The sequence below is a fragment of the Melopsittacus undulatus genome, chromosome 3 (genome assembly GCF_012275295.1).
Source record: "Melopsittacus undulatus isolate bMelUnd1 chromosome 3, bMelUnd1.mat.Z, whole genome shotgun sequence".
NCBI lineage: Eukaryota > Metazoa > Chordata > Aves > Psittaciformes > Psittaculidae > Melopsittacus > Melopsittacus undulatus.
The window spans coordinates 46891699-46914686 of NC_047529.1; the positions used below are offsets into that span (position 1 = coordinate 46891699).

Consider the following 22988-nt stretch of genomic DNA (forward strand, 5'->3'; position numbering starts at 1 on the left):
ACATCCAAGCTGGTTTTAACTTCATCCCTGCCAGACCCAACAGAGCTGTAACAAAGCTGTTTCTGCCTGATGGATCGTTCACATCTGCTAAGAACCTGTCAAATGCAGTGTAATTGTTAGCTTAGTATAGGAAGCAGGTAAGAAACGATTTAGGATCCTCTGCAACAAACGATTGGGTATGGTGTAGCAGCTAACTGGCTTCTTGAAGCAAGGTATTTAACATCCTTCCCATATGCTTTATATTGGCCTTGTTTACCTCATATCTCCCTACTTCCAGGTAAGAAATGTCAATTAAAGGAATGTATCTGGGACATAGAAGGAGTTTTGACTCTCACTTATGGAGCTTCCACTCATTTACAAATAACAGTATTTACATTGCTCTGTGTGATCTGAGTTTGCCTGGGAAATACAATGTTTTAAGCTGTTGTCTCTTACCTTTTCAGCTTGTCTTCATAGTATGTTTTAACTTGTCCTAGAAATTGCTGTTTAGAATTAGCAAGGAAGAAGATGTCATGCAGCATGTGAGATGATCTCCTTAATCAGTCTGCTCAGCTGATAGCCTTTTTTGTTGAGCAGAGTTAATCCTATTACTAGACCTCACTGTCTGCATGGATGTTCATAAAGAGCAAACATGCTTTGAAAGTAACTGTGTTTTCTGGTGTAAAGGAAGAACTATGTGCAGGATCTCCAACATTCATCAATTAGACTGCTGCATTAGTTAATGAAGTTCTTGGGTAATAGATTAGAGGCAAAACATTAAGCAGGAGGCAAAGGAGGTCAGTGCTGGAAAGGGGGTTAAAATAACACAGTTAGATGAAGTCAGCAGACATTGCGCATTTCTACAGTTAGTGTTTTCATATGTTTATCTTTACAAACTGGGAAAACTTTATCTAAAAAAAAAATAAATAAATCACTATTAAATAACTTAAATTGAAAAAAATAACCATTGAGTTTTCTGTTAGTCGAGTAAGTGAAAAGTCTAGCTTATCATTCCTGATTTGTGTCCAGCAATTTCCAATCCAGTTTGCTCTATCAAGAACTGCTGAATGTTTTTTTCTGCCTGCCAGTTCTGAAGTCTCACCAGGAAACTGCCAATGTACTTATTCCATCTCATACTTTGCTACGGACAATACAGACTGCTTGATTGACAGTGCAGACTATTCAGATCCACTGCTGTTCCTCCTAATGTATGAGGGTGAAACAAGATGAAGCAAAATAAGTACACTTTTAATTTTGTTCACATTATTTCAATAGAGAAATAACATGAACATGTTCAGAAGCATATGAGCAGTGACTCAATGTCATGTTCATAGCTATACTGTTTTCAGTATAGTAAAGCATTGATAAATTTTTTGGTTTTTGTTTTTTTTTAACTCTCCTGATATTCCCTTTACTAGGAAACATCAGCAATGCATGCAGGGGTATTATCACAGAATAGATTTTTCTGACTAAGACATTACCATTTGAAACAATCACTTTCAGAATGTGACTGCAATAAAGAGGAAGTTTGTCTGCGGTGTTGTCAGTAAGCATGCAAAATGGATTGGTGTCAGCCATCCGAGCATGTAATAGCTTGTGTAAGAGGGGAGAGGTACAAAAAGTAGACCAATGCTTACTGGTTCACAAAACAGCTTGTACCACAGGGGGAGGGATCCTCTGATACCAGCAGACAGATTCCATGTTTTGAAGTGTGAGCAAGACCTTGGATTTTTTCTGAGTCAATGTAATCTCCAATATGATCATTAATCTAGCCTCTTCTTTTCTCAGTCTTCTGAGATGCAGGCCACAATTTTTCAGTAACAGTTTCTGCGAACAGATTTTGAAATACAGTACTCAGCAAGAACCATTTTTATTTCCTGTGAACAAGAGAAGAGCTGTGAGCACACAAGAACACAAATCGTTTTACTGATAATCCAGCACTATGTCATAGCACTGACACTATAATGATTTACGTACTTTAATGATTTTACAGTCTTGTTTCATCTTAATGATATTGCTATAACATTCTAAGTGTGTGAGAAGAGGGTACATGTATCAGATGACTCAGACACATGAACCTGCTCTCGTAATTTGCAGTAGTGTAAATCTGAAATTACTAGTTACCTTGCTCTGGTTAGTGCTGTGTAAGAGTAAGGAAATGTTAGAAGCTAGTGCACTTTCCAAGAGGGAATTCATGCACTTTACGTAAAGAAAAGTGGAAAAGAACAAAAAAATTAAAAAAAAAATTAAAAATGGACAAGCAGAGCCTTAATAGGAATGAGCTGGTGTGTTGAGTTGCATTGGATTGAATTGGATGTATTAGGCTGAGTGTGTTGGGTTGCATTGAAGCCAGCTGTGTCTTGCCTGGTTCCTTGCAAGGCTCATCCGCACTTAGTTTTAGTGGCTCCTGCTGTTGTACTTTGTCACACAGCTATGACATACAACTCAAATTATGGACTATTTTCTTCTAGGGTTAAAACCTTGAGGTGCACACTCTGTTTCCCTATGTTCTTCATTTGTCACCAAGTACACCCTGGCCCTTGAGCAAAAGGAACCCCACAAATGGGTTTGCTCTTTCCTGAGGGAATAGCAACCCACACGCCTTCCCAGCAGCTGTTCTCCACAGGAGAGGCTTTACCTACTTGTCTTGTTTATTCATGGTGCATATTTTGGATTGATGGGTTACCTGTTCAATGGCTTTGATGGTCAGTTCCACCCCTCAATCATGCGCCCATCTGTATATCGCATCTCTTCCTAGGTATCTTGGTGTGTCATGGGCCCACTGATCAATAACTGGCCCTTAGGTTCCCAGTCCTTAGGTTCCAGCTCCACCTTTGCCTTTTCATTTCTGGCAACCAGGTCTACCTGATCCTTGTTTCCATGTTCTTTGGTGGCATGGTTCTTGGGGAAGTGAGTATCTACATGAAGTACTTTTACAACAAGATTCTTTACCTGGGCAGCAATGTCTTGCCACAGTGCAACAGCCCAGATGGGCTTACCTTTGTGTTGCAAGTTACTCTGCTTTTGTTGTTTCAGCTACCCCCACAGAGTGTTTGCTACCATCAGTGAGTCAGTGTATAAATACAGTATTGGCCACTTTTCTCTTTGGGCAATGTCTATGGTCAGCTGAGTGGCTTTCGCTTCTGAAAGCAGATTCAATTCACCTTTGCCTGTGACAATTTCTGTGTCTTGTCTTGTGGGACTCCACGCAGCAGCTTTCCACTTCAGATGCTTTCCCACAATATGGCAGAACTCATCAGTAAGTAGAGCATATTGGTTTTCATTTTCTAGTAATCTGTTATACAGTAAGGCCTATTTAGCATGAGTCACCTCCTTAGGCAATGCTTCAAAATGTCTGCCTTCTGGCCAGTCCATGATTTCTTCTTCCTGCTCTCCCTCAGGAGAAGCTTCTATCTCCTTTACTAACTGGATCAACCTGTGCTTCTGTTTTTTCTTCTTAACTGCAGGAACAACTGTTGTAATTGAGGGTTGGATTTCTTATTTATCCAGTGTCTGTTTCTGTGTCCTCAGATCCAAAGACCCTCACAGTGTCTGTTTGTCATCAGATCCAAAGACTCTCTTATTCATTTAAACATAGGCATAGGCCTACCACAGGCCCCAACACAGTGCTGGAAGGTGTGTGTTTATGATATATGCAAGGCATCCTTCCTTCAAGTGACCTGCCAGTTCAACAGGATTCCATGTGTTCTGGACTGAAGTCCCAAACCACTGGAGGTGAAAACTGCTCTACACATCTGCCCAAATTCTCCCACACTCCTTGCCACCCAGGAACTGTTTGCCTCAGGGAACATTCCTATGTGGCATTCTCAGCCGGTTGGCCAGCCTTATGAAAAGCCAAAATCAGTGTTGGTGCAAACATCAATACAACTTTCTGGGTAAATTGGGATGTTCAAGGAACTGAAGGGCCATTGCAGCAAGGGTGGAAACCTCTGTCCTGGAGAAGAAGAAGATGCCATTCTTCGTTTCTTCCACAGAGTGGGTCCTGGAGGAGAAAGGTGTAATTGCTAATTGTTTCCACGAGGTGGTTTCCAGGGTACTGGGGTGGCAGCCGCGCAGGGGCCTAATACCAGACTAAGCTCAAGGCCAATGCTTTTATCATGGTTCTCCCAGGCAAAGCAAAAGAAAGTGATAAGCAACACAGCAAACAGCAAAAGCTGAGAACAGCCATTAAAGAACTCTCAAGTTTGATGTACAGAAAGAAAAGGAGCAAGCAATAGAGCAACTGAGGGAAAAAACAAATCAGCATCAAGAAGGAGTGAATCAGCATCATGACCGGTAACACAAAGTAACGGCTTGCCAAATAACAGCTGAACAGGTTGTTGGGGTTTAACCCCAGCTGGCAACTAAGTACCATGCAGTTGTGTGCTTGCTCCCACTGCCCCCCCTGCAGTAGGATGGGGAGGAGAGTCAGAAAAAATGGTAAAAATAATGGGTTGAGATAAGAACAGTTTAATAATTGAAATAAAGTAAAATATAAGAACTATTAATTATCATTAGTATAATATATTTAATAAACTACATGATGTGTAATGATAATGAAAGCCCATTAAAAAAAAACCCAAGTGATTCGCAATACAATTGCTCACCATCCACTGAGTGCTACCCAGCCCGACCTGAACAATAATCTGGGCCTACAGGGTGACTCCCCCTTGTCATGTATATATACTGGGCATGACATGCTGTGGTATGGAATACCCCTTTGGCTAGTTTGGATCAGGTGTCCTGTCTCTGTGTCCTCTCAGCTTCCTGTGCCCCTCCTCACTGGCAGAGCACTAGAGACTAAGAAGTCCTTGATCAGGGTAAGTGCTACTTAGCAACAACTAAAACATGGGTGTGTTACAGCATTGTTCTCAAACCAAAGCCAAAACACAGCACTGCACCAGCTACTAGGAAGAAAATTAACTCTATCCCAGACAAAACTGGGACACGGGTATAACAGTTGTAAATTCTGTCTAGCACACTGATCAAATCTGTCCTTATCTTGAACCTTTTTGAGTCCCTGTTCGTGAGCCAGAAGGGACTGTTGGGGGTTAACCCCAGCCAGCAACCACACAGCTGCTTGCTCTGCCCCACTCCACAAGCAGTGAAGAAAACAGGAAGAGCAAACCCAAGAGAATTCATGAATTGGGATAATGACATTTGAAAAAGTGAAGGGATTAAAACCCAAGTGATGCAAATGCAATCACTCACCATCTCCCAAAACCAGACTGGTGCCCAGCCAGTCTCTGAGCAGTGGCCACCTTGGAAGACAAACACTCCCCAGTTTTTTCTGAGCATGATTTTATATGGTATAGAACACCCCCTTGGCCAGTTGGGGCCAGCTGTCCCAGCTGTGTCTCCTCCCCACCTCTTACCCACTCTCAACCTTCTCTCTGAAGGTGGCAGGGGGGAACAGAGTGAGAAACAGGGAAGATGTTGGTGCTGTGCAAGCACTGCTTGGCAATAGCCATTGGTGTGTTATCAACGCTGTTTTAGTCACATATCCAAAACACAGCACCATAGGGCTTGCTGTGAAACAAGTTCACTCCATCTCAGCTGGAGCCAGTAAAAACATGTAGACTGTAGTTCCTTTGCTAAGTTTTCACTAACTAAATCCTTTACTTCCAAGGTTACAGAAAAATTTCTAAATGCTCTACCTCCCATTGTGAATTTGTTTTACACAGCTGGATCAGTGGTTTTGCATGGAAGTTACTCAGATTTTTATAAGTACGGCAGGTAGGACCCAGAATAGTACTAACTATTATGTGTCCTGCAGTTTAAAGACTGCTTAAAAGAATGAACAAATAATTACTTACCCTTACTTACTTACTAGCTACTGTTACCTTTTTTAATACAGACCATGGAAAACTCAGACAGATGGAGAGATTACTGCAGATTGGTGCATTAGGGCCAGATTCACAATGGGACTATAGCATGATGCCAAGCACTGAAATGCCTAAATTCTGGGGATGTGGCTTTGGTGGTGGAATTTGGAGACCCTATCTAGGGCTCTAGCTTCTTCACATGGTAGGTGAGGAGCCATAGGTACATGTATCCAAACAAGATCTGCAGTAGCCAGAACATTGGACATGGAGAGCTCTTAAAGCAGAAAGCAAGAAATGTTGGAAAAATGATGTCTGAAATCTGATCTGTGCCTCACACCTCCCTCTTCTGCTTTGAAATCTACAGTGACTCCTGGATCTTTCAGAAGATTGGAAGTCTCCACTTCCTTAGTGAAACTGCACCCTAACTTTAACCTTACAAAGCTTCAAGGTAGCACTGGGAAACAGTGACAGTTTCATATGCAGAAATCTGCTTCTAATGTGAGATTGCCTGAAATTTAGGCCAACCAAATTAAAAGAAAATGTCTTTCTAGGTGAGAGATTGAGCTGAAGGGAAAATATTTACATAGCATAGCAGGCTGTTGCTCCCTCTTTTTTTTTTCTTGGAAGCACTCATATGGTTTAGAGTGTTAGGGTAAACCCTGATGGAGTGCCTATTGGCAGCAGTAGAGACAGAGATACGTGGTGTTTATTGTCCTTCCCTGAGATTTAATACATGGGTATCAACTCCATCAAAACAGTGAAGGCCTATAGACAAAGAAAGAAAATAGGCTGCTGAAAGAGATGCAGTGTTCTTGATAAACTATTTAGCGCACAGGCAACTACTGTGGCACTGATTCATTTGCACTGTTAAGTATCAGACTCTTCTGTTGGTTTTTAAAGATCCTGGAAAGATTCATACACATTTTTTATTCTTCCTTTTCCCTGTGTGTCAGATGACAGCTCAGTACTAACACACTGGTAAGAGAAAGAAAAGGAAAGAGAGGATTTAAGAAAGCTGGATAGAGGCCATCTCAGAGTTTCTGCCCTGGCCTGCAGTGAGGGGGGTTTATCATTATCCTTGTGCCTACAGATACAGAGAGCTTGCACTCTCTCTCTCTTGATCCTCAAGCAACTTAGCAGAATTCACTTTAGAACACCTTCTGTAGTGTGTTTTCTTCAGAAACTAGTGCAGCTGTGGGGCTAATTTGGTATTCAGCCAGTCTACTTTCAGTTCCCTGCACCCTTGGAGATGTCTCACCTGACTCACTGAGTGTCTTGGTGGTCTGGATCTGTCTTTAGAAGAGGAGTAATCTCACTAGATAGAAGTTCGTCTGAGTTACTCAGAGTTCATTACAGCTGTTAATGATTGATGATGCCAAAACTTTCTTGATTTGTAATTTTCCCTGTCAGCAAAATTATTTTCCCATCATTTCCTGTATGTGAAGTTTAAGCTGTTTGCTTGAAATTGTTCTTAATTTCCTTTTGTAGTTATATTGAAGTAGTCTGTGGCTCACAGGCATCTGCAGACCCTAGGCTGAATGTGGCCTGAGGGTAGTTACATAGCACTTCTTGGTTAAGTCATTTTCTCAAGCAAGAAATATAGAAAGCAGACGTGGTGCTGGAAAACAAACCCTTCCCATGTGTCTCCTCCATGTTGGCAAGATACTGTTCAGACCATTCACAAGGTCTGCATGGTTCTAATTTATAAGCTGTGCCTATGCTTTTGCACACTGCTTTTCTGTGTCCTGAGGTAAAGAGCTTTAGTTCCATGTGATATATGCTTAATAAAGGGGAGTGTGGTACCAGAGGCAAAGTGTAGACTAGTGAGCCTGACCAGTGTTAGGGCTTAAAAACATAGAAACTCAGCAACTCAGTAAAAATAAAATAATCCCAAAATTTTATCCTCCTCAGAGCAGAACTGATATCAGGAATGTGTTAAAATGCTGCTGTTTACCCACTAGTGGAGAGAGTATGGTGGAATGGAAACTTCCTATTGTGCCATACTTTCTTGGAAAACAATTAGTTTATTCTTGAAGGCGTCATTACTAGTTTGGTTAAAATATTTTATATAGGGTATGTTCTACTAAAATATAGTATGTATGATGTATGGGATATATGAGGAAAAGATAAAAAGATTCCTAAGTGCCAGTAATACTCTGAGGGCACACAATATGGATGTAGCAGTATTTTGGTTGTCAGATAACAACAAGGATAAAATAAGTAATTCAATGTACCACTGTTGTAATCATGCTAATATGATTATCTTCTAAGAAACATTTGGAAGATATATTCAAATTTATAATCAATTTATAAACAAAGATGGTGTAATACATTGGAGTACCATTGTAATTAATGTGACTTTCTTCTTTCTTCAGTAGTTTCTCATGTCTGTTCTCCAAAGGATCCGCAGAAAACAAAGGAAATGTTGAAATATAATTCTGTTTAGAGTATAATTCGTAAAATAAACAAATGGAAGGGGGAAATCCCTAAACCTAATATTAGTATGAGTAAACCACTTTAAGATGAAAACCAATCAACATGTGGTTGTCATGTCCCTTGTAAAGTTACAGCTACCTTACAACATGTCCAAGTTAAAAGGCTTGGGGAAGCCCTTCTGCACTTGGACTCCTTGTTTTAGGGCTGAAGGATACTGGTTCTTAGATAGCTGATGCCTGTGTACCATGAGGATTGCTGAATGAATGGCAGACATCTCATTCAGCCTGCATTTGTCATGTACTGTCCAAAGAATAGAGCTGTGGCTAACATCTGCTTCCTTTTATTAAATCCTTTCTGGAAGCCTACAACTAGAGAGATTACTGAAATAAACATCTGGCCCTTAGGAGAGGAGTAACAGGTTGCATTGTAGAGTCAATTCTGTAAGCTCTTTAAAAATCATGATCAGAGATCTTACCAGAAGGTTGGGTAATTGAAAAATGTCATGTTTAAATTGTCCTGTGATGTGCACGCAAGATTGTGTTTTTTTGTATTTATATAATATTTTAAAAGATTCACACGGGCACACACAGTAATTCTCCAAGGAGAGCTGTGCTGAGTAAGAGTTTTCCACTGTAATCCTAATCAGATCAGTAAATGAGTCTCATCTGTTCTAGAGCACTCAACTGCCTTTTTCAGGAAGGATGCTAACAGCTCATTCTCACTAGCATACAGTATTAATTCAGCAGCAAAGTGCTGATTCGATGCTTTTTAAATTGTAAGTTCTCCACCATTACTTGTAAGAGCAATTACTTTGCCCCTTTTATAAGAATTGAGATATCATAATAATATATTAACAGTTCAACAATCAGTGCATTTTAAAAAATCTGTATGAAAAGCAGTGCAAGCTAAATTTGGGTGGGTTCCTTGTTTTTCTGCTTTTTGGTGTGTTAAGGGTTGGTTTTCTGCTTCTTGGTGTGGTAAACAATAAGGATTTGTTTAACAAGCTCATTCTTTCTCTTGTTGCAAACTAAAACCAAACAGCAGCAAAGCCAAATTGCTCATTTAAAGAAACTGACTGTAAGGAAGTTTATTCACAGTTACTGTGTTTGAAACTTCATTAGATAGAATGTTCTCCTAATCACAGTTGAAGTAATAGGTAGACAGTGTAATTGCTAATTGTAAGTAAAGTCTACTTTGTGTTATTGTTTTACTTTGACCCAGTGCCATCACACTGGTGTTATGTTCCTTGAAGCACAAATAATTATTTATGCTGATCTGTAGTACTGCCAATTTCAACTTTGGTGTGCAGCAAATAGTTTCTCCCAGTTGTGACAGTGTTTGTTTAAATAAGGCTCAGTGTACCTGCTTAACAAAATGCTGGGCCAAATAAATTTATTTGGCGGTGTCTGTCATCACACTGGTACTGTGATCTCATTTCCTAACACCAGGAATATAGCACACTTAAGGTCTCCACATCACAGCTGGGGTACAGCTACTGCCAAGTGGAGCTTTGTGGACTTGGCAGTTGTTGCTGAAAGGAGAAGCTACCCTGGAAGTGGGATTTCTAAAGAGAAGAGAATTCCCAAGGACCAACAGTTTTCCTACTGGAGTGAATTCTCATAAACCCCTCATGAATGCCAGAAGGATGTAAGACATTTGTGTCGTAATGAGGAGTTAAGTCCAGATTTCCTGAATGCTTGGGTACTATGTCAAAGACTAAGCTGCCCTTAGTTTACTGTAGCATTTGGGCAGTGGATGGCTGTTGGGATTTCTGCATATCTTAGACATTAAGAGAGTTCTTCTGGGTTTGATTAATCTGTTTTAAAGAGGTGCAAAGCTGCCACAGCACCTTTTATTTTCAGGCTAAACTGTAAGGATACAGATTTTGAAAACAAAGCTATCTAAGCTATCTTTTTTGCCTTTTTTTAATTTCTTTTTTTCTTACTTTTACCAGTGTACTAAGTGAACATAGCACATAGCTTTGCTGATTATATGAAAACTTTAAGATACACCTTAAGATAATGGAAGTGTATAGATGTGTGAGACTGGAAGCCCATCTAGACCGGTTTTGTCCCAGCAGTGGCCATAAGCATGTGCCTAGGAAAACTCTGAGCAAGTCAAGCGTATAAAATATTTCTGTGGAGTATTTTCCCAGACTGTATTATTTTTCTGAAACAAATATCACCTTAATGTATTAGTAATTCTTACTGCTTTTCCCTTTGGTGGACTTCAGCATTCTGGTGAAGCCATGTAAGCACTTCACATCTTTCTTATGCTCTGGCAATGTGCTCCCGTGGATCCATTGCGCTCTGCATCTAGTACCAACTGTCCTGCCACCACAGTGAGCATCACAGCCTTCCTCCCATTACTACCTGAGGTAACTTTGCTCCTGAAGACCTTTGCAGCTACAGCCTGCTTCTCTATCCAGGTTTGGAGCCACTCAGTAGGAGCAGGGAAAACAAAGAAAGCAAAGCATGCTGGCCATGCAAGACTTTGCTTGTCTGTAGGTGAGCTGTTGAAATCAGTACAGTTAGTTCTGTTTATTTTCAACAAAGCAAGAGCTAATTCATCCCATGGTAGCTTTTAGAGTATCTTCAATACTGTAACCATTCAAGTGGTAAAACTGAGGGGCTCTATCTTGCTCACACTACTTGATGGGTGATCAAGCTGCCATTGACCTTAAAGGTGAGGAGCCAGGCCTGAAGCAGTCAGATGCCTGTTATCCTGTTCAGAAGCTTTCTCTGACTTAAAATAGCTTTTTACTTTATTTATACTCCTGTCAGTTCTCCATCCCATCAAACAATCCTGAGATACATTTTTTTCTCCCTAACTGGCATTTTTCATTCTCAGTAACCTTTCATACGTTTGTCTTTGTGATATACCACCTGTATTTCTGGCTTTTCACCTTTTCCAGAGGGATTGAATATCTCTGTGTCACTGATGTCTCTATGTCTACTTTCTCTATGTCCCCTTAGTTTTAGTAGCCTTAACCAGCTACTGATGTTGCCAGAATTTTGTATGTTAATGATGTGTAATGAGCATCTCTGGAAAGCACCAAGGCTCATCATCCCAAATTGTTTGGTCAAAATGATATTTGTTCACACAGTTGCCTTTTGAAGTGGGTCAGTGGGTGGCAGTTTGCCATGCTCATGTATTTTTAGTTTAACAGCTGCTTTCTGAATGCCTCGAGGGCCTAAGTGGGAGCCACTTCCTTGCACAGGGGGGAGACAGCACTACTCAGCCGATCCCAGCAAAGCCGCAGTGCCTGCTGGCTGCTTGGGACAGTGACAGAGAGATTGGAGTAGCTTGCTACTGGTCTTGAAACCTGGCACAGAAACAGGGAACCACTGCCTTGCCAAAACCAGCAGATGGTGGTGTCCTTCCTCTGTGGGAGGCAGTGTCCCACTGAGTTTTTCCAAGTGGAACCCACTAGCTTGCAACCAAATTGGGTTCTTGACTGGATACAAAGCTCTCAGCTTCCACTGAACTATGGCACCATTTTCCTTCTTGAGCCTCTGCATCTACTGCTGGTAGCAGTGGGATGTTCTTTATGAGACAAGAATTTTCATGTCCTCACCCATGGATTTAGTGTCTTTATATGTCATCCAAATCTGCACAGACTTTCTCTCCTTATGAAAGTAAGGTCAAAGGCAGGATGTTTTTGGAACATCTGTTACCTCGGCTGTATTTCCAGGAAAGCCAGGGATGCCCACTCTGAACTCCTACCACATGCCAAGGCACAGCTGATGAGTCCTTGAGATCGTGTTCCCTGAGATCATGCTTCTCAAAAATCTCTTAAGAAACTACCCTGCTAAAGTGATTTTTATGGGACTATTATGCATTTTTATAACTTTTTTTCCCACATGTGATTATTTTGAGATCATATGTTTTTATTGCAATGATTAGTAGGAAAATTCTCCTGTTCAGAATTTTACTGCTGCTTTATCTAAAATCATGGTGCTTCTTCCCCCTGTTCCCTATGAAAGTGAGAAAGTGTCAATAGCATTTTGATATGTTTTGCAATGCAGATGTTTCAAAACTTTAGGGAGTTGCTTCTGGTGGATAATCTGTTGTGATAATAAATATTCTGCTCCTTTTCAAATGAATCAGTCCACTGGGATTTGTGCCCTTTCAAACATATACTTCCTCATTTTAGCTCACTGTGTAACCTTCACATTTTTTTCAGTGTTTGATAATTAGTAAAAATGTGAAAAAAACTCTATACTAAATCAGTCCCAGGTACTTCTGGGAGTAAAAATTGACAACTGTCACTTTCAGAAAGCTTTTTAGCATTACATAGTCTTAAATTGTCTTGCAGAGGTTAAGGTAAACATGTATTAAGAAATATTGGTGGATTAGCAGAGTCACAAAGTCTTTGTCAGAGATAGGAATGCAGCCTTATTTCTTACGATATTATTCTCAGGCTGTGAATCCTTCCCTGCCTGTTTCTTTCCAGTTTACTATCACAAAGAGTGAAAAAATCACGGACTTAGAGTAGTTGTGGTTTAGAGCTAACTGAGCTTCTGGGATTAAGACTCATCAGGACAGCCCCAGGACTTGAAAATGGTGTTGAGAGATCACTCAGCCAAAAAAACATAGAGCTTTCCTCAGACAAAGCACTGAGACAGAGAGGTGTCTGAGGGTTCATGAAAACTGCCTCTGTGCTTAGAAGGAAAGGGTGCTCCTGGGGGATGTGAGAATGATGTCTGTCTTGTGCCAAGCTGCTGCAGAAATGCTCACAATAGCTTCCTGCCCACAGGTTGGCTGCCAATAGTTTACAGGGCTGTAATGAGCAGCTTAAGGCAATTTACCCTGTCCTGATATTAAAAGGGTGGGTGCTGTTCTTGCTGTGGGTTTTACTCAACCACTGCTCCCCTACCTTCAGCTCCAGAGACAGTGTGATTTACTTGTAGATGAACCATTGGAAAAAATAAAGGTTATTTCTCAGTTAGACCACGTGCCGTCTTCACATGTGGTAGCTTATATAGCTTGTGTCCCTCATGACTTTTCATCTGCTATAGCAGAATCATGCTGGACGTTTTTCAGGTTTAGTACCATGTGTGCAGTTTTTCACGTGTTGTTTATAGAGGTTAAGGGCTTAATCAAACATCCTTCTGCAGAGCTTCGGTATTACTTACTACTTGCCTAGGTATTCAACCATCACATTGTCCCTTTTTAATTCATGGCATTGCTGGGGTTGCTTTCAGTACTATTTCAGCTTATGCCATGGCTTAGTTGTGACGTCTATTTTATGTGGTTTTACTTTCTGGCTATTAATTATAAATTTATGTTACTTAAGAAATTAGCATTAGTTCATCACTGTTAATGATTTTTTAAATTGATGTAAGAGTAACTATTTCCTCTGTTTAATTGTATGTTTAATTTCGAAGCTAGGTAGAACATATCATACCTAAAATTAACAGTAAGGAAACTTAAAACTGTGTCTAATATGTTAGCATTTTAACCAGTAATGGTAGTAGTTCTGTGGTTATAATGATAAGCAGCATCTGTCTGCAAAGTCTGTTTTTCAGTCTATGATGCTGATCATTGCAGAAGATTCTACCTTCCTTTGCACCAGAACTGTTTTATTCTTTGATATGTTTCATCCTCCTGTCAGTGGAAGCAAATAAACTTGACTCTTCCTATAATGTGGAATGGGTAGATGGTATTCACTGGAAATGATGTATCACACATGGAGACAACCATGGAACTGAAAACCACACAGAAGAAATGTGTGTGCACTCTCTATATATACATAGATATACATGTGTATGAAAGCTGGAAGGATCAGTAGACAGAAAGCTTAGTCCTGGAATACTGATTTATTGCCCTGGTCTATAGCACAGCACTTTGCCATGTTTTAAGAAGATGACGACAAAAAGCCATCTTAAGAAGGTTTACTCTTTCTACTCATTTCAGCTAGTTTGTCTGAGGCCTGATGACCACCATACACTTCTACTGGCCTCTCTGAGTCTTTCAGAGCTGATGCTCTTATTATAGTGGGATATGTAGGGAAAATGCCTCTGTGCTGCTCTCCTTTTTCTGGGGTGAGGGTATTCGAATGATTATGGAGCTGCGAAGTATCACTTTGCTAGAACAGTTGCATGCATAATGGAATAGCAGTGTATCATTTTGGAGATGCTGGTAAAGCATATTTGGCTAGTGCACTGTAAAGGGTTTAAGAGAAATTCTGCACATCTGGAGGATGGTTATGGATCTTGTGGGAGGTGTATTATCTTTGCTATGTTGACTATGACTTTTCTGTCCAAACAATCTTTTATTCTATGTTGGTGGAGAGAAAAAAAGAGAGCAAAGAGAAGTAAAGTCTTCATCTGCAAGTACATGCTTTCCTTACAAAGTTATTCCACAAAATACCAACCATCCTTCTGCAAAGATATAATTTGGTATATCTTATAACTGTGTCTGGCAAGTGGGATGAAGGGCTATTCAGGGATTCACACTGCATTGTGAAGACCCTGAGGAATACTGGGAAGCAGAACGCTTGCCTAGACCGTTTTTGCTTCTTGCTTAGGATCTGAGAAGCCAACGTGGAACCACAAGTGGTTATTGGCTAGGCATGAGTAAACTCTGGATGGAAGATAGAAGAAGGTTCCTAATCTTTGCATATCCTATGACAGCCTTCCAAGAATAGCCAGGTCAGAGAAAGATCTCTGCTTTTCAATTGGAGCAACCCTGTGATTGTGGGGTAGTTTGTGAAGTTACAGGTTCAAGAGAAGATGGGAATGGAAAGTGACAAGTGGGCAAAGCAGCTGCTGCTGGGGAAAAATTGAGAGTAAAGCACCTGAAACTGTAACAATGAGATGAGCTCTCAAAAAATATGAGATGAGAGCTTAGGAGCCAAAGAAGTGCTAAGTTTGTGGGTCAGGTGCACTGGGAATGTCTGTTAGACAGATGGAAAGCACGCAGTGGCACCAGGGCTGCCTGTTACTATTCTGTATTGAAGGCATGTAGGTGCACAGTCAATATTCAAAGGCATTTCTCTTGTTGAATTCTTCCAAGTTAAGCATAACTACTAATCTGAGATGTTTAGAGATAATTACTATGTAGTGATGAGCACATACCTGAAATTTCCTGACCTTTACAGAGTATTTTACATGTCAGAAGTGATTAAATAAGGATTAATGTTTCAGCTCTGCAGTTATGTGGTGGAGGAAAGGAGTCTGAACTGGGTGCTTTAATGTTTGCTAGCAGTGGTAATACAGGAAACCTTTGCCAAACCGCGAAGAGAACCTGAAGCTTCCTGGCTCCTTGCCATATGCCACATCTGTTTACTAAACTGCTCTGGTTTTCTCTTTTTCCCTTGAAAACTGAATATTGTCAGCTCATCTTATGAGAGAAGAGTAGCAGGTGCCCAATGCAATAAATCAGTAAAAGCAATAGTAACAATCTGACATCAGAACCTGATGTTAAGCAAATGAAATCTAAAAGGAACTTGATCATGTTAATGAAGCTTGTTTTTTATCTTTCTATACAATGAATTTCTTTATGGTAACATTTTATATGTAGCTATGTGGTTGTCCAAGGCTGAGATATGATTGCTGGTGAAGTCTCTGTTCCACCACACAAGAAATAAGGAGTTCAGCTGCCTGAGGACTTCTTGGAGGTTTGCATGTTATGAAGTATTTTGTTTGCTAAAATGCAAATTGCAGACACAGTCAGAAACTTATTTGTGTTGTTAGGCACTTGAATACTGTTAAAATGTACCCACAATAGGTTTCCTTTTAATGCAAGTACACATTTATATTTTCCTATCAAAGTAGTGAAAGGTAGTGTAAGTTGGAGAGTTTTTGTGTTTTTCTTTGCCACTGTGGTTGGTGATAACTTTGTAGTTTAGAATAGCTTTTAGATTTGCATAGGAGAATATGGGTAGGTATCAGTATTTTCCTGAGCATTATCGCCCTTTAGACTTAAGCATGGTGTGGTAAGATAATCAGGAAAATGTGAATACGAATGTTGACTCGTCTTTTTTTCCTCTCTAGGATTATGATGGATTTTTTGAATCAAAGGAGAGCAACACTGTCTTCTCCTTCCTCGGACTGAAACCTACTTTGGCATCAAAGGTTCGTGTAGGTTTTTCATGGAGTTTTTGAAATAAAGTGAGATTGAATTTTCTTTGAACTGAAAGAACACTGTGTGTTTGAAGTACAGCTGCCCTGATCTATACCTTGTCTGTATCAGCTTCATGATAATGAGGTAATTGAAACAGTTGCCTTGAAAAGTAAAACATTTTAAATGAAACCTAGCATATTTAGGGGAGTTAATCTGAAATGAATTGAAATTCTGAAATGAAATTTAATGAATAGAGTCTCCTTCACATTATCAATCTAAGTTGAAAGCAACTTACTTAATTATTACAGGAGACAGAAGTAGGATCTTAGTCACTGGAATATCTGCAGTTCATGCCATCAAAACATCATTTTACAGGGCCAGTCTGACATAATGGCTCAAGCAGGCCATTTATTCATTAGGCATTGATGTGCTTTTAAAAAAAAGTGCTGAAATGCTGAAGCAGTCAGGAGGTTACATCAACTTTTTGGGAAAGAATTCAGTTTTAATAAATACATATATACAGGTCAGGACACAAAGCCAGATAACATCTTTCTGTTGAAGGCAGTATGATAGATGAGATTTTGGTGCCATTTGGAAGCCTGGACACTTATTCAAAGAGACTGTATGATGCACCTTCTGACAGTGGGTCAGCCACACAGGGAAGGTTTTTCTTCCCTTGACTACTGTAGATACAGCTGTATTTGGTAGTAGTATTGTTTCAGGCCTGGAAGGTAGCTCCTGTATACAGTTCCTTTTCTGGCAGGAATTCATTTATTTCTGGACTCCACAAGGGACAGGAGTGGGGGGGAACTTCAGCAGGGCACTGCAAAAGCAGGTTATTTTGACAGCCTGCCTCACTTCGTAGCTTGAAGAACTAGCCCTAGGAAAAAGCTGATATGCTACTGCAATCAGAAGTAGCTTCTATGCAGCTCTGTTCCTACCTGTTCTAGATAATATAAACTTGGCCAGATCACTGCTTCAGTCTGGTAGTACTTCAGAGTGATGAATCCTCAACTGCTGTGCTAGGACCAGGGCTAGGGGCACCTTATATGCAAAGGTTACAGACATGGGAGAGGAGCATTAATGATCTTTTTCTTTTTTCTTTCAAATAGGAATCAGAACCATAGAAAGCCTACATGAAATATGGACAAGTACATCTCCTGGATGAATGACCCTGTTCTTCAGCACACAACAGCTTTCCTAATGGATCACTGTGATGAGCAAACATGCATCATTAGTAGTACTCTGCTTGCTATGAGACGGTGCTCTTCAACAATGCGGAGTTAATAACACATATAAAACAGGATTAAGGCTGGGCTACTCATCTTCCTTTTTAAAAACACTTATTGTTGATGTTTCACTTTTGTCTTTGGATTGCTTTTGCAGCTAGCACTGATATTATAACAGACACCTGTGTTTGAAAGAATAAGGAGTGGAAGAGTAGGGCTTCTGTTGTTCATGGACATACTTATGTAGTCAGATTCTTCATCTTTTTTAATTCTTCCAGCTACTGTAGTTGAAGTTAGCTCCTCATGATAATTAAAATGCTGGTGATTGTTAGAATGTTTGTGCTCTTTATGATCTAGAAGGTAAAAATTGTCAATCTTAAGATGTCCATGTAAGCCAATAACTGCTGTGGTTTTGCTCTACATTCATTTATAGTGATGTTTATGCTAGATCGTGTTTATTGTAAGAGACATGGGCTGCTAACCATGTTCATGAAAACTCGATTTGTCTAATGATACACATTGCAACTGACCGTTCAAAAAGTTGTTATTATGGAGAAGGTGCCAAAGTGAAATATTTTGACATGGTTCCAAGTGGAGGTGAAATGTGCAGAAAAACATTTGATGGAAAATGCTGAGTAGTTCAGTAGAAGAAATCTCATAGCTAATGATAATATTAAATTATTGCTTAACTGAGAAAACTTAACATCCAGAGTTGGAGCTCTATAGTTAGACAGTCTTAAAATGAAATTTTGCCAAATCCTGGAGTTTACCGTCAGTAACACACAGCTCCACCATTAGCCACATGAGAGTCAGGAGGTACTTTCAAAGCCAGGGCTTAGTCGCATGGATGGTTAAACTCTCTATCATGGAACAAGAGCACACCTAACTCACCTAGCTGTTATCCTGGTTGTATCCCCAGGTGTAGAAATGTGGAGGTGCCTCAAAAACAGTGAGAAAGCTAAGCGTGTGCTCTGCTGGATGAAGCCACAATGGTCAGCTCGGTTGGGGAGCAGGAGTCAAGTAAAGGACGTGGAGGTTATTCCAGTGGGACTGCACTGATGCACATAGTAGAACTTAGGCCTGTGACTTGCCAATAACCATTCCAAAATACATTCTAGATGAAAGTCAAACTGCGTTATGCATTTTGAATCAAGTCTGGCTGTGAAAATAACAGCTATGCGGTAATGTAGCTTTTACTGAAGTGATTTCATAATGACAGGATAGTGCCATTCCAATAAATGTCCTTATGTCTTTGGGTAAAAAAAGACAACCGTTATGTGGAAAAGCTTCTTTGCAATCACAGCATTACTCATGTTGTGTGGCTTGAAGGAAACCAAACTCTTAAAAAGTGTCAGAAAGCAACACTGCCCGTGCAATAAATGTTTAACATGTTCTGTTAAAATCAGTAATCATGGCATCTGAGACATGTTAGTTGGAAGGGACAGCTGGAGGTCATCTGGCCCACAACTGTCAAAATCCAGGCTAACACCACACTAGGTCGGATCAGAAATGAGTTTTTCTAGTAGAGTGTTAAAAATATCCAACTATGAAGACCCTGTAACCCACTAGGTAACCTGTGCCAGTTCTGCAGCACTTTCCTGCTGAAAACTTTAATGTCCAGCTTCAGCTCCAAGGCTGTAATTTGTGGCTGTTGCCTTTGCTATCTTTTCTGGCACTCACAGGAAGCTTTTTTGTATCTCAAATTAGTCATAAGCTACAATTAGATCATACATCAGCCTTCTTCTTACGAGACTGAACAAAGCTGTCTTCCTCAGTCTCTCCTCACAGGCTGTGTGCTTTAGGCCCCTGGCTGTTGTGCTTTGGTAGAAGGCTATTCTTTCCAGTTTGCTCACATCCTTCATGAAGTGGCAGAAGATCCCAAACCAGTATTACAGATGTGGCCAGGGGGATAACAACTTTCCTCAGCCTGCAGGCCACACTTCTGAAGTAGTGCACTTCATGCTTTCCCTATCTGCAGTGAGTACATTGCTGGCTTATGATCAACATGGCTTTCATTAAAATCCCCAGGTCCCTTCAGCAGGAGTATTATTCTGTCAGTCACTTCCCAGCTCATACTGATGCTGCGTCACCCCCAAGCAGAAATTTCTACCGGTCTTTAGCGAACTTCATGAGGTTTCTGTTAGCCCAGTCCTCAAGGTTATTGAGATGGCACTGGACTGAAGCTCTGCCAGCTCCAGCAACCACTGAACCAGGTTCAGGTGTCGTTCACAGCCTTGCTTAGGGTGTCCTCTAGGTCATCATCCAGGTCCCTGCTGAAGATGCTGAACAATAGAAATGTAGCCTCTCAGATTCTGGACAACAGCTTACAGCTACAGAGTCATGACATGAACAATGTGCATGATTGCCAGTTGCTACAGTGTAGAACAGGTTACCTTCTTGTTCTTGTTGTCTCAGCTACAGTTGTGTGGCTTTTCCCTCTGGTACAAAGGCAAGAAGACTTAAAAAAAGGAGATGTTAAAGGAGTCCATCCATATATCAGTTTCACTTCAGATCCTCTGGTGCCTCCTCTGCTCAGTGAAAGGGTTAGATGGAACACACACATATTTCGAGTCCATGGTTGCATTTACTAGTCAAAATCTTAGCTGCAGCACCTTCTCTACAGGAATCCTGAATGTGAGCTAATAACATGCATATACATACGTATATGCATATGTATACATATATGTATGCATGTGCGTTTTAAAGAATTATGTTATCTGTTGTAAGTTATTGTGATGTTCTTGTCACCAGTCCCATACTTTAATGAGACTTGAAGCTCACTATAGGAAGGGAATGTGACATGGGGTGTTATCTTCACCAAGTTCGATGTAACTGTTCCTAAAAAAAACTTAAAAGAAAATATGTATATTTTCAAATTAATATAGATATAATTTTACATAATTACACAGTTGATTACCAAGAAGCCATCCTGGATTTATCATGTACTTGATACATTGTAAACTTTGAGAACTGCCTGAAGTCCCAGTTTCGAAAGACTTAGGTAAGTGTGTAAGTATCTACACAGGAGTAATCCTGGGGAAAATCGCAGGTTTACTGATGTGAAAGGCAAAACCACACTGATTTCTCCAGGGATTAAATTAGTTTCACAAAACTCCTCTTGAATCTTGATAATTGTAGAATAGAAGCCTCCTATTCAGTGGAGAGGTAGGTAAGTAAACCTGGCTTATTTCAGAGCACGCATGTGGGCATAATCGGTTGTATGGAGGACAACATTAGCTCCAAAGATATCTTGCTTGCTTGCATGGATTGGCAGTGTAAGTCCCTTAGAGCATTTGAATTTTAAGTGGCTAGTTTAGAAAGAAAAAAAAAAGTATATATGTTTCTTGAATGTGAATTTGGTCTGTTGTGCAACAGCCTTATTTTTGTAATTAAAGCAAGTAGAGTTCTAGTTTGTTACACAAGATGATGTGGGATTTTTTAAAACCAGTTTTGTAATAATGAAATGTAGCTATCAGGTAACTGAAAAGGTCTGTGGAAAATAGAGCCATTTATTGAGAGGAATAACAAATTCTTTATTCTGTTTAAGATACTTGCAATATGCATATGAGAACCAAATGATCCCAATTTTTAGCTAATACTTTTAACTACCCTATGTTTTTAAAAGGGAGAGTAGTGTGCATTAAACTGTAAACCTTTGTACCTAGCCGAAGTTGCTGTGTGGGCTGACGTGCATGCACACATTCACTGTATCAGTGGCTTTGATAGAGGCGTTTTTGTTTGTGCCACACACTACTGGATAGTGCCTTGCCAGAAAGAGGACTGTTTCTGTAGGGTCTTCTTACATGTGCTTAAACTTTGAACTAAGAACGGGGTAGTTTCTACATTGCTATATTTTTAATAACACAGTACATTGATTTTGAGGCCTGAGTCACAGGACACATGCTTTGTAAGGCTGAAACAGTTTTTGGTAAGTCTGCTGACTGTGGATTTGTCTTAGTGTGGCTTTTTGTATATTTCTTTCCTTTTCCTTTTTGTTGACTGTCTTGAACCAAACCTTCCAAGGAAATGGACCTGGAGTAAAGCCCCATAATCCATGTTTACACTTTAAAATAACTATCTATCTGATTCGAGGGTTGAGCAACCCAAGTGCTATTGCTGAAATCAAGTGGAGCTACCAAGCTTTCAGTGGTTTTCTTGGATCTCTTCCCTGCCCTGTCTCACCAAGAGACCATTTACTTACAGAGTCCAGTTCAGGGAATACCATGATTCAGAAGTAGGACCATGAGATTGTAGGCAGTGCCTTGTGGCATTTTACAGGAGTGCAAGAGTGGGCATCACCAGGCAAGTGCTAGATCCCATTAGGCATTTGCACTTGCCTAATCAGACTTGTCTACTGATTTCACTAGACCCTGACACAAGCACTGGGAGGAGGAGGAGGGAGCCCCATGTGTTTGCCCTGCCCAGAGGACAGGAGTGGAAGACATGGTGCAGAATGGCCCACAGCACCCTGAGCAGTGGTTCTCAGAGGGGCCCTTGTCTGGCAGTACATGTGTTCACCCACACAGTTCTGCTGCCCAAGGGACTCCAGCTACGTCATGGCCTAGTCACCATCCTCCTGCTCCCTAAGGAATTTGGGAGGGGAAATGGAGAACAGCTTCTTGATAGCAGTCCTTCAGCCAGGGCAGATCAGGCTTACTCTCTTCTTCCTGTTCTTTACCTCTCCCTAACGTGCTTCATCCTGTCCTGCGTAGACCCACCTGCGTGCAAAGCTTCTTTTCCTGGCTTTCTGTCACACCCGGTGAGGTCAGAAATGCAGAGTTGCTGTTCACCTTCATGACATCAGTGTTTTGTAACTCAGTGGGGGAGGGAGCATGTTGCATCCTAGGCCGTGTACACGTTATATACTGAAACCATGTTCGTCTAATAAAAACTGTAACCCCAAAAAGACGCGTGGACTGTGTTGTGTGTGCCAAAGGACAAAATACGAGTCTTTATTCTTGCTGCAGCTCCCTCTAGTGACAGCCTGGTGCTTCGGTTCCAGCAGACCCTGCAGATGGGAGCACGGCAGACCCCTCGCCTAGGATGGGTGCGCCTGGTTCTCTAAGATGCTAAGTGGGTTTGATCCTGGTGGCTCAGTGGGAATTGCAATGTGCAGGACAACTACCGGGTTAGGGTCTAGGTCCTCCCTAGGTAAATAGTAATGAAACAAAAACCCAAACCAAACAAAAAAAAAGGGGATGTTTTATTGTCTTCCATTTTTTGCACTGGGGTTAGCTGATAAAAAAGAATGACAGGTACTTTGGGATGGCTTGGACAGAGGGCCCAGGAAGTTTTCACACCTGAAAGTTTTGCTTCTAGGGTTAAAACCTTCAGGAGTGCTGCTTTTTCTTGTCTGAAAGGAACGTTTCTGGTTTGCCTGCCCACTTTGCTGATCCATAGAAGGTATTTAAATATGTTTTACCCAGTAAGTGGCTAACCAAAGGTACAC

The 22988-nt window shown here is 40.7% G+C and overlaps 1 protein-coding gene across 1 annotated transcript in view; it reads left to right on the forward strand.

Annotated features, from left to right (window-relative positions):
• The window catches only part of SH3BGRL2 (SH3 domain binding glutamate rich protein like 2), a 45837-nt gene extending 23392 nt beyond the window's left edge, over positions 1 to 22445 (forward strand). The window contains exons 3-4 of the mRNA XM_031052714.2: positions 16241 to 16321; positions 17423 to 22445. Coding sequence (XP_030908574.2) covers positions 16241 to 16321; positions 17423 to 17437 — 96 coding nt within the window. The 3' untranslated portion in view covers positions 17438 to 22445. The remainder of the gene's footprint in view (positions 1 to 16240; positions 16322 to 17422) is intronic.
• The last annotated feature ends 543 nt before the right edge of the window (positions 22446 to 22988 follow it).